The 12493-nt window shown below is 45.8% G+C and overlaps 1 protein-coding gene across 1 annotated transcript; it reads right to left on the reverse strand.

The window, feature by feature from the left end:
• Window positions 1-466: 466 nt before the first annotated feature.
• map3k20b (mitogen-activated protein kinase kinase kinase 20b) lies at window positions 467-10803 on the reverse strand. Its single transcript, XM_086129283.1, has 11 exons — window positions 10459-10803; window positions 7869-7956; window positions 6723-6824; window positions 6355-6420; window positions 6237-6265; window positions 6027-6164; window positions 4844-4930; window positions 3412-3486; window positions 3187-3293; window positions 1859-2039; window positions 467-1627 (listed from the first exon to the last, which is right to left on the reverse strand). Exons 1-11 carry the CDS (start codon window positions 10615-10617, stop codon window positions 788-790), a joined length of 1872 nt encoding a protein of 623 aa, XP_085985409.1. The 5' UTR covers window positions 10618-10803; the 3' UTR covers window positions 467-787.
• Window positions 10804-12493: the final 1690 nt, after the last annotated feature.

Genomic DNA, 12493 nt, shown 5'->3' on the forward strand with positions numbered 1-12493 from the left:
GATTTAAAACAGATGAATGGAACTACTTCGTCGGTACAGAGGAGAATCAGCAAATCATTTTTGACTACCTGGACCATATTTGGAACAACAGGCTGCTGTTCTTCACAGGACCTGGAGGCACACTCCATGCAGGCGATACTCAGGTGAAATACATTAACGCATCCATCTCAAGTTTGCTTAACTCCGAGTCCAACATCAAAAATACTTGTTGGCACACTTAAACATTCCTTACAAATAACTCGGGGGTCAGCATCACTCTTTGGTAGTCCAACAGAATTATTAGAAATAAATCATTAACAGCCTCGGACGTTTGAGAACCACCGCTTTAGAAATTCCAAAATGGCACTGAGCCATTTTTCTTTGAATGGACTTGAATGCAGTACACCTATTCTATGTGTTTGGTGTGAACTACCCAATTGTGCCCGATTTTCCTCCCCATTAAAAAAAAAAAAAACATACTAGTTGCTGAGGTGAGATTTGTATCAGTCTTTTTTTTATTGAAAAATGAAAAATATCACGCACACAAAATCAGTTAATCTGATCAAATTCTACACAAATCTACATACTAAGCAGTAAACACACACAGATACACAGGATGTCATTAAATTCCACAGGTGAAGCCTTTAACATTGACATTAATCATCTCTTTGCTTCTCTTCACAGTAAGTACTCATTGATTTAGTTTATTGTTTTGATTTTGAAAAAAAAAAAACATTTGAACACATAAAAGTTGTATTAGCTCCGTTTTAATACACGCCCCGACATTTGCGTTGTCATCGCGTGTCTTCTAATCGCTGTCGGACCAGTCGAGCTCCATCATGTCCATGGCGGCGGTGGCCATGTTAACTTTGGATCCATGTCGCACGCTGCAGCTCTCGACAGAGTTCTCATTGGACGAAGCCCGCATGCTCACCTGCACCCCCGAGTGACCTCTCATCCCCATCTCACTCCTGAGCTTCAGCACCCCCACATCCCCCACGTTCACGTCCACGTCGCCTAGCCTGTCCATCTCCCCCATGTCGTCCAAGGATAACATGTCCCCCAACCCCCCTAAACTGCCGCTGAGCCCTTGAAACATGGCGGGAAGCCTCCCTCCTTCCAGCCCTCCCTCATCAACTTTTTCCGTCTCCCATCCTCCATCTTTTTCCCCCTCCGCCTCTCCGAAACCGCCCGAGTAGCCTCGGATGATGGTGGTCACCCTGCTCCTCTGCATCCCGCCTCTCTCCATGTCCCCCTCCTCCCACGTCCTCTCCTCCCGCTCCAGTCTCCCCCCTGGGAAGCTCCTGAGCGTCACCTGCACCCTTCCTCCCTCCATGCCGCCGCCTTCATCCCTCTGGCCCCAACCCTTCTCCTGCAGGGTGCCCTCCTCTTCCTTGTCCTCATGGTCGAACCTCCCTTGCAAGCCTCGGAGCATGACGTGCAGCCGCCCGCTGTCCAGAGAGCCCACCCCCCGCTCCGGGATCGCACTTCCACCCCCCCTCTCGCTGTCGCCATTGCTGAGAGTGCGGAGGAGGCAGCTGACGCCTGCGCTGCTGACGCCTGCGCTGCTCATCCCCGCACTGTTGGAGTCTTGAGAGTGCGAGCGGAAGAAGGAACCGGTGGAACCGATGGACAGTGGGCTGAAGAACTGACGGGAGGCCGAGAGAGAGAGAAAGGAGTGTCAAAATTGACAGTACATCACTTTGATTTGCAGTCGGGAGCACTTTTCAATCGGGGATGCTTTCATGAAGTCTTATTGAGACACGTGAAGGAAGAATTGCAATAGCCCAGCGATGAGGGAAGCCAAAGTGTCAATAATCATTTCCAGTTCAGAATGAGATGGACACAAGATGAGACATGACTTCACCACGTGACTCACTGGCGACATGTTGGAGCGATCCATCAGCAAGGAGGTGGGGCTGGGAGTCATGTTGGACCGCTCCATCAGTCTCTCCTCCCATAGGCGAAGTCGCCGCTCCCGCTCCTCTAGCTCCTTCTCCTTGGAGTAAAGCTCCCTCTCCAGCTTCCGAAGACGCTCCAGGGTGGACTCAATTTCACATCTGGAATATTTGTATGCTACATTTCATTTCATGGGCATACCAATCTATGAACGTGGCAAACGTAATGTTGGTCATTTCATTTGGAAATACATTGAAGTGTGGTTTTAAAGGGAATTTTCCACCCTCTTTTCAAGCCTTGCCCGTGTCTCAATACTTTTATCATACTGGCAAGTCGGCCGCACAAGTCTTAGCTGCAGTCTAGCCCGTGACCACTAGAGGCCGCTATAGCGCCAATGATCAAATCGAATATTCTTCGGGACACTCATGAAATCAATCATTTTGCCAATGTTCCCCGAGTGTACTTTCATGCCTCCGTGCTCATTCATCCCGCACCAAAATGCAGAGATGACGGCCTTACTGTAAATATGCGCAGAATCTCACACCACAACGTCCCTCTTCCTCACCAGTTATCTATCACCATTGCTGCCCAACTGCCCCCTCACTCTTACCCCATCCCCACCCCACCCCAAGCTCACATGCGGCCTACACGTTCTCGCCACTGTTTCCCGTCACGTTTTTGTCTTTGTCCCCGTTGGGGTGACCACAGAGAGGGGGGTTGGCAAAGTAATCTTTACTGTGAACACTTAGCTGGGTGGGGGGTCTTATTATAGCCTGGAAGAGAGTACGGTACAGGGTCTGTAATCCTGAGCCACCACGAGCCACCAAAGCAATGTTGTGCTTATAGAACGGTGTTTTGTGTAAGTTATATTTATACATTGACAGGACAAGTCATTTAGCCCCCCCCCCCACCCCCCACAAAAAAAACAAAAAAAAAACATACGTATCACACTCACCAAAACACCTCCCACAGTCAGCAATTTACAAGAAGGGAACCATTTGACATGGAGGAGCCAATCAACATTCAGTATTTGAGATTAGATGGTCCCATTTTCATTTTTGAACTTCTTTTCATAAACCAGGCACGTCCAGCTCCGAGGGCCCCTGCATGTCCTGCCTGTTTTCCAGCTCTGGCGGCTGCAACACGCCTGATTCAGATTATCCGCTCATCAGCCAGCAGTGACGCAGCAGTGCAACGATCCTGATTGTTTGAATCAGGTGTGTTGCTCCTGGGAGAGCTGGAAAACGGGCAGGGTAGCGGCCCTTCAGTTTGTTTGTTTTTTTTGGGGGGGGGGGGTGTGTACAGTACCTCCACTGGTCCTTGTTATGCAGAAAGGAGTTGCATTGATCAGGTAGCCTGCTATCATTCGCCATGGCCTCTAAGGTTACCAGCACCTGTTTGAACTGCGGACGCTCCTGTGAACGTTGAAACAAAATTTGTCTCGCATTATTTATGACATCTCGTTCCATCCATGAGCCTATTTATGACATTGAGATATGATTCAACAAATGATGCGTTGAAACCTTAGTTTACCTTTGGCTCAGCTTGCCAGCATTTCCTCATCAGCTCTGCAAAACTTGCTGGGCAACTGCTGGGGATGGTCAGCCGCTACACAAATGGAGACAATCATAAGCATTGATAAATTGGTTAGAAGAAATGATTTGGACTTAGGTTCAGCAACAGGTGGATTTTTTTTTGTTTTATGAAGCGTCATCGCTCTCGGCATGGCTCAGTTCTGTCTGTCTCCAGCAGGTGGCAATAGAGGGTCGTACCTTCCGCTTCCGCACCTGTTTCCCATCGTGTCATCAACGCTGGCCTGTTTTAAGGGACTGTTCAAGGCATCGCCTGCTGTATGAATATTCGCCTTGCTCAGGGCTCATGTCGGCAAGCGCTTATTTTCTTGACCTGCGTCGTTCTCTGTCATAGTCGAGGTTCTCGCTTATTATGTTATCCTCGGGTGGTCTCCGTTTTTTTCTTCTTCTTCATTGGCTTTTCCTTTTCCTCTTTTTTTTTGTGACAAGTGATTTTTGCGTCATGGATTTCAAACTAAAAATGTTTTGTGTTGTTTTTTGGTAGCACTTGAGCCTACTATGCTACTTAAACCTTAATCTTTGTACACCAATTAGTGAGCACCACCAAAAAAGTTCTTGGCTTTCCAAGTGCAACTATTATGATCAACATTAATTAGCATGTTTTTTTTTTCCACATACTGCATATATATGTGCAGTAACCTTTCATGACTGAAGTTAATGTTAACATTGCAAGCACCGAGATATTAAAAAGCGTTGTCCCTCCTTGAAAAATAAAACAAAATAAAAATGTTGCTGCCAGGTCTGAATGAGCCCAGACAGCTCCAGCGTATCGTGCAGTAAATGGAAACTGTTTTCTCTGGAGATTAATCCTAAAATATCAGCCACTCGGCTCGAAGAGAGAGATCAAGTAGGAGGGTCAGGAGGGGAGGGCGGTGGAGCAGTGGAGGGGGGAAATCAGAGAGACACTGGGAAAGAGGAGGTGGGGGGGGTTATTTAGGGAGAGAATTTGGAGATTAGCCAACAGCTACAAGGAATCATGTTCTCTGGGTTGTTTGTTGGCCGCCGCCATGTGTGCGCGTCTTAGTGGCCGTATGGTGGACAACTCAAACGCGTAGGCCGTATGAACATCATCGACAATAAACGTCTCGAAGCAGCCCCCTTATCGCCGACATCCTTTCTCGTCAAGCTGTAAAAGTAGCGCAAAAGTGGAGCGAGTGGCGGAGCTCCGCTGCTCGTGTACGCGGGCAGACCTTACAAGAGCACACGACGACTGACATCAGGACTAAAAATACACGGCTCCGGCCTCACCAGCTCACAGTGGAAACCATGAGAGCATCGCATTGTTGGTGCGGCCTGGTCGAATGCTGTCAATATGTTCGACGTGTTCCCCGCCGCGCATCCGCAAGAGTTGCACTGCGTGTGCTTGTGCGTACCTCTTGTTTCTCCACCACCAGCCATGCGACCTGCAACCCCTCAAAGCCCTTGAAAGGTATTTCACGAGTCAGCATCTCCCACAGCACCTGACCACAGAGCACACGGCGTTGGTCCTTGCATAGGAACATCAAACATGCTCATGTTTTCAACTTATACTCTTTTACCATGTGAGACCAAGATGTATTTTTCACTGCATTTCCCACCATCAATCACACCTAAAACCGGTACAACTGTTGACAAGATGACTGAGATAATGTGGTTGCACAAGTTTGCACACCCTCTTATGAATGAACCAATCGCATTCAATCTCATGTTCAATGTCAGTTGCCCCTGATTGACACAAAATAAAGTTCAGATGTTCTAGTAGTCTTTTCCTGACATTTATTTTTTTGCTTACTTTACGTTGCTCTAGTTTTGAAATCAGTTTTAAAAAAAAAGATACAGTTACTTACTCCCGTAGCTGCAGGTACAATTACAGTTACATAGTAGGCACAGTTAAAGCTACGGTGTTACATTTGCCTTTTTAGAGTTAGCTAGTTACAGTTAGATAGCTATTATTAGTTACTTAATTACAACTGCAGTTACTTAGTTAACTAACTCACAATATATCTGCATTCACCATTAACCAGTTTCTTTTACAGTCATGTTAATTGGGAGTTAGCACTCACCTGCCACCAGTTCAAGAACCCAAATAATACCCCATCACATTTCATAACTACCTCAGCATTTGAATATTATAATTTTTGGGGGGGGGGGTTATTTAAAAATAAAATAAAATTCCAGCAAGCTTTTACAGGCCACCAAAAAATGCTGCTCAACTAAAAATGGGGAAAAAGTGACGTTTTGGTGGCCCTACATGACAACGACTATATTTGGATTCACTAACTTCACGCTGAAACGCTTCAAAATGGAGCACGTACTCCATGTTGCTCCCCCGTGACACGTTGATGAATAGCAGAATAGAGCAGGGTCGTTTTTGCATATCCCAGGCTCCACAACACTTCTCCAGCGGAGACGTATTACTCGCATAACTCACATTCTCAACCCAAACAGACCGTCCGAAATATGTTTCGAGACAAGCAGTGTGTTCACGCATATCCAGTACGGGGATACTTGCGGGAGAAACTGCATGATCAGTTTGGATAATAAATACTGTATGATGAAGCATGAGAAGTATCTCACCACGCCATATGAGTATGTGTCGCAAGTTTCAGAGACAGGCAGGCTCTGAATGACCTCGGGAGCCATCCAGGGAAAGGTGCCCACCACAGTCATGTGGGTGGTGTGGGACAAGAACTTTGACGCACCAAAGTCACAAATCTGAAAAAAAGAAAAGAAAAATGCATTTCATTCACAGCCTGCGTTGAAGATGTACGCCTTTTGAACATTCACCTTAAGCACTTTGTCTGCCGTCATGACCACTGGGAAAGAAATAAAATAAATTAATACAAGAGGCAACGTTAGGAAACATAGAAGTAGAAGAAGAAATAATCGCACAGCTTTGCATTACCGTTCCGTGACTTGAGGTCTCGGTGGATGACTTTGATGGGAGCTTCTGCGTGGAGGTAGTGCATTCCTTAAAAAAAAAAAAAAAAAAACAATTACAATTGATGACATAGTCAAGAAGACATCGTTTCACTTTTAGCGGAGTTGAAGAAATCGGCTTAGTTGAAAAAGGGCATCACGTAAAGACGACTGAATGCACGGACGTGCCTCACACATCTCGTTGTTGGAACGTTCTTGTTTCAACAACGAGCGACAAAGCGACTTCAAAGGCGTATTTTCCCCCAACTTCTAAACAGCTACTCAACTTGTGAGATTATAATAATGAATGTATCATGTAATGTTTTCATGGCGTCACGTTAGTACGTCAAATACCTTTCGCCATCTGGATGGCCCACATCATGATCTGCTCCATGTCCATCTCCTCACTCTGCTCACTGGAGAGGTACTCATAAAGAGACCCTCCGCTGGCATATTCTGCACACAGAACACACGTCGTCATCGTAGCATTTGTTTACGTGGACTGGACCCAAAGCTCGGCATTATCCTCCCCATTAGCCTCCCACAATATGACATAAGGTCAATCTGCTTTCAATAACGTCGACTCGTACAGCAACTCTGACCGCCGCAGCACACGCGTTATCATTACAGCATGCTGCTATCAGTTTCAAATGTCCTGCCAGAAAAAAAAGCAACAATAACTCAAGCGTCAAATTATACATCTCGTAGCGGACAATTACTGTGTTAGCTCGAGTGCATGCTAGCATGACTTGTTCAGTTTCATAGTAGATAATAGCAATGTTCATTTCCATTTGAGGTGTCATTCTTATTTTTTGTTGGATCGATACCATGTCTCACTGTATGGCAGCAGAACCATGTAGAGAAATGCAATAATAGAGCCAAAGGTACTGAGAGAGAAAAGCTTAAAATTAACCTAAATGAAAGGAAAATTACATGATTAAAACCATATTGGAAATATTAAAATAATATTTAAAAAGTTACTCGAAAGAAGTGTGATGTACGATAAGGGTTTACAAATTATACTACTGGATTTAGAAACTCCAGCTATTGTATTACAAGACACAGAGACACACATGAGGAAGTGCTTCATAACTGACTCGGTAAACCGTCATAATAATAATACTGTAGTCGTTTTGCAAAGGATAAAGAATATATACCTGTGAGTATTGCGATACTGTCTTTCAATGTGAATTGTTCACTGTCCGCCAATCTGCAGCTAGCTGTGAAGTGAGTTGAGTTGCGTTCACTGCCACCGTCTCACACATTTTTGCTCGCAAGTCAAAGCGAAAGAAAAAAAGGTTGTGCAACGAAAAACTCGGATCTCAAGGCATGACGGTATGTCTATTTTCTTCTAAATAACGGATCATCTGACCAAGTTGTTGTGAAACCTGGCTCTTAGATGTCATATTCTTATGAGATTATTGTATTAGAAGACGCTGAATGACAGGACGAAGCCCCCCCCCCCCCCCCACACACACACACACACAGTCAGAGTCAGACCTGTGACGATGCCATAGTTGGGAGATTCCAGCACGGCTCCATAAAACTGAATGATGTTCTTATGACTCAGGACACTGAGAATCTCCGCCTGCGTGAGGAGACGAGCCAAGAGAGAGACATTATTAACCTCCTCCGCTCCCGTGACTGCAACAAGGAAACTTGATCTTTGAGATCATCAAGTGTAAATCTTTATTTTGATGCCCCGTGCAGCGTACGAATTACAAGCTCAATCGTTGAACAGTTGCGTCATCGGTGCCAAGTCGGAGACTTGACACCACGGTGGCAAAAATGCCCTTCAGCCAGTGTTCCCAGTGGACCGTGGGAAATGATTCAATTTGACTTACAGTAATTGGTCAGAATTTATTCACGACAAATAAAGTCATCTATGCCAGCGACAGGCAGAAGCTACATCATTTGTATTTGTGCTGTACTGTAGCTACTTTCCATTAACAGTCTGTTTCTGAAATTTACTAACAGGAAATAATAATTACTGTCTTAGAATAGTCAAGATGTAACCAAACAGACATACAATGAAAGAGTCCCCCTTCTTTCCTGCAACTACTCCTTGCAGACCAGTCAAAAGAACAATCAAAGTAAATAAATGACAATAAGGTATGTTCATAATTAGAAAGGAAGTTTAAGCGGCCCCATTTTTGTGCCCAGTGCAAGTGGGCGGAGTTTCCTTTCTTTTGGTATTTTCGAAGACAGGCGCAGCTCGAAAGGGGTGTTTGCGCCATTGTGGGAGTGGGCACAGCCGGGTTGTTTTCTGGCCGATTGAAGCAGCTCCCCTCATTCTCTTTAAATTTAGCGCAGGAGAAGCGTGCGGTCGACACGGCGGAAGCAAAACGGGTCCGCTGGAGTCCATGCAGGAGTTGAAGGTACGTAAAGTGATTGAATTGCAAGCAGATCGCCACATGCTGATGATGTCAAGTTGGCCGCCGTGAAGTGGGCACTCGGAGAGCGCCTTCCACCTCCGATCGTGTGTCCGTGTGTACAACTATATCATCCACCTGCATAGTTGTGCAACGGTCAGGAGGGTGCATTAAAATTAGATTACAGATGACAACAATAATAATGATAATAATAATTAATTCAATTAATCTATTACTCAAAGAAGTCAGAGAGTTCGTTGCACACGGCTGTCATATTTATGAATGAATTCCCATGGCATCCGCCACACACATTCACGGAGCTCGTTGTCTGGCTGCCCACACCTACCCAGACACACAAATCTTTCTTTTTTCCATTTCCCCCTCTGCACCCCCTCGCGATCGACTTTGGACCAGTCCGCGGACTACCGGTCCTGGTATAAAATGAAGTACACACATTTTTATCATTGTACTGGCATGTTTGCAAATGTTTGGCCATTCATTATTCTGTTACATTCTCGTGATGACAGTCTAAGCACTTTATCGTGGCGTCAACTCTAAAATACATGTAGCAAGATGCATTTCTTTGATCTGTTGGGACAAAAATGAGGTATGTCGTACCAACCTGGTTGAATTAAAAAAAACAAAAAACAAATAGAGCATCTCCTTAATTTGGTTGGCGCTTTATGTGGCATTTTGTTTGGTGTGGTGCTGAGAGAATCTTTTTTTGTTGCTTTTTTTCCAAATATGTTGCCTGGCTCAACAAAGGATGAGAAACGCTGTCTTAACTGAAAGCGGTCTGCAAATGTCAAATAAGTGTCTGTTGCTAGGCAACGTAATAACTGCTCATCCATTCTGCTAAATTGCACTCAAAATGGCCTCTAACGCCTGCCTATTTCTCTTTCATCTGTAATCTTTTTTTTTTTCGTAAACTGCAGTTAGTCCTGGAAGAATTGCAGCCTTTTCATCCCCTTTCGCCGAATGACTTCTCCGCAGCGAAGCTCGTGCCCAACGGCGGTTCTGTTGCGAATCTGAGCGAGCGCACTTCGAAGAGATCGAAGACAAGTTGAAACGTCGCTCGTAAAACTAAGCCCCCGTTTACATTCAGCGTTGCAGGAATGCGTTTGAAGGATTCCTTCCATTAGCGTGTGGAGATGGATGACCTCAATACACACGTTTTTCCATTATCTGCCCGCCGCAAAAGAAACAAGTCTGACAATTAATCTGCGAACTCTTTGTTGAATCCCGCACCATCGGACATACTTTTAGGCGCCAACATGCGCCTTCGCCCACGGGTCAGCCAACTTCCTGCCGCCGAGGTTGACAACCCCTGTACTATTTTGATATTAATAGCACGGCTGGAAATTATGAGTTGATTCCCCTCGTGGGGTGACACCCAAGTCTGATGACACCGCGTCCCCGAATGACTACATTTTTGCCCAAATGTAAAAAAAAAAAAAAACAGGAGGAACCGGGTATGAATAATTTCTTCTTCCATAAAGTGTTGGGAGGGCGGGGAACACACATAGAGGTATGTTTTAGATAAACACTTGGCTGACAACAGGAAAGTGGCGGTGGGGCGGGTGGGGGGCTCTGTGGGAATCTGGAAAGGGAGTCTTGCTCTGGTTTCAAGCCTCAGAGGAAGCTTTTTGATTTTCGGATTGTTCAAGTAAACCCCAAATTTGCCGTGATCAGCGAGTGCGCGTCTACGGATGCCCTACCTCTTTGTCAATCTTCAAAAGCTTCTTCACTGCCACTTCCTTGTCTTTGGAAATCCAGAGGGCCCTGTAGACGCTCCCAAAGCTGCCTCCTCCACAGTTCTCATAGTAGAGTAGGTCCTCGTGCTTTATCTGGACAAACGACGAGCCGGGGGACGACATGGCATACTGGCTCTCACACGCCAGCGCACACACATACACACATACACACACGCGCACGCGCGCACACACACACACTCTCCCCCAAAGCGTGCACGCTCGACCCGCACCGTGATCTTTGGACACAGGGGATGAGGACCGAGGATGAGCGCGGATGTTGTCGGTCGGTAAGTCGGCGGGGGCGACTTAGTCACTGAGAAGAAACTGGAAAGTGCTGGAAAGACTGAGAGAGGGGCTGGTGGAGGGGGTTTGGGGTCTGTCAAAAGTCTGCAGGAGGCATGGCCTGACTTGTGAAAGGTGTTATATCGCCAAGTAGTGGAGAGTAGTGGAATTACAACCCTGAGCACACACTAAATGCAGTGATGGGAGAGGGCAGTGAGCTAGTGCGTCTCAGTGGTAGTAATCAGTAGCTGCAGGATTGAATTTTCAAGCAAAGGCTAGCAAACCCCATCCATCCATCCATCAATTTTTTTGATCCGCTTTATACTCACAAGGGTCGCGGGGGGTGCTGGAGCCTATCCCAGCCGTCTTCGGGCAGTAGGCGGCGGACACCCTGAACTGGTTGCCAGCCAATCGCAGGGCACACAGAAACCATCCGCGCTCACACTCACACCTGGGGACAATTTAGGGAGTTCCATTATCTGCCATGCATGTAGTACCCGGAGAAAACCCACGCAGGCACGGGGAGAACATGCAAACTCCACACAGGGAGGCCAGAGCTGTGTTTGTTTTGTTACTTACGTTAAAGTATCAACTAAAAAGTAAGTTAGACTAAATGGAGCCTGCAACACGTAAACATTCTTTTTTTTTTTTTGTCTGAGCGCTATGTAAGTTGCGAAAAGAGGGAAACTATTTTGTGTGCGGAGAAGTTTATCCTCCCATTGTGCCAAATTATCAAAACACATATTTGATATACTTAGCAGTATAAATACATTTAAAGATGCACTTTTCTTTACTTGTTGTATAGGAGCTTAATCAGTATTTCTGTCTTTTTTTTTTTTTTTTTTTACACACTGATCTTAACTTCTACGCAAGGACAGAGTGTGAGGACTTCTGCCACCACCGTGTCTCAGTTACGGTTTGCTGCGTGCACTCTGCAGCAGACTCGCTGTTCAAATATGGTCAGTGGCATCCAGGGCATTCCTCCTTCCTGGATGAGTGTGGCTATATAAAGCTTTCTCTACACTGCGTGAGTGCACACTTAAACACGTACACACACACGCGCACACACACGCAGGCAGAGAACCACACACAAACTCCCAGACCAAAACGTGACTGACAGACAGTAAATCAGTTAGCAACAAGCATGGCTACCACACATCCTCCACGATACCTCTCAAATTGTGCATCCACATGGCAGTGTACGTTACTCATCCCAACAGGAATGACGCCCCCCCCCCCCGCCTCCACCCCCCCCCCCCCCCACCATGACATCAGCAGGCAGGAAAGCAGTTTGACATCACTGAGCAGAAGGGGACCGGTGAGATCAATTGTGGAGAATTCTCAATGGTTAACATTAATCTCGTATAATTCGGAGGCCTCCCAAGGATTTTACCAGAACAAGTTTAAAAAAAATTTTTAACGTAAAATATTGAGCAAAAACATTAAGTCCAAAAGTACTTTCCTAAAAGGATTCTTAATGGGTCATGTGCATCTCAAGACCGACACAGTAGGATATTCTTGACATACGACGCAGTGCGGGAAATAGGATGAGGTTTACTGGACGGGAAGTCCCACGATGTCGAAATATATTTGCAACAGGGAAGGCACATTGATAACAAAGGAAGGTTTTTATCAACTATCCGAGTGTTGCTTGAAAGTCTGCTTATAACAATTAATATTTCTCCAATTTCTTGACAAATGTCACGAAGTCGAGGCG

The sequence above is a fragment of the Hippocampus guttulatus genome, chromosome 14 (genome assembly GCF_054856545.1).
Source record: "Hippocampus guttulatus isolate MCC_2025c chromosome 14, RoL_Hgut_1.0, whole genome shotgun sequence".
Taxonomy (NCBI): Eukaryota; Metazoa; Chordata; class Actinopteri; order Syngnathiformes; family Syngnathidae; genus Hippocampus; species Hippocampus guttulatus.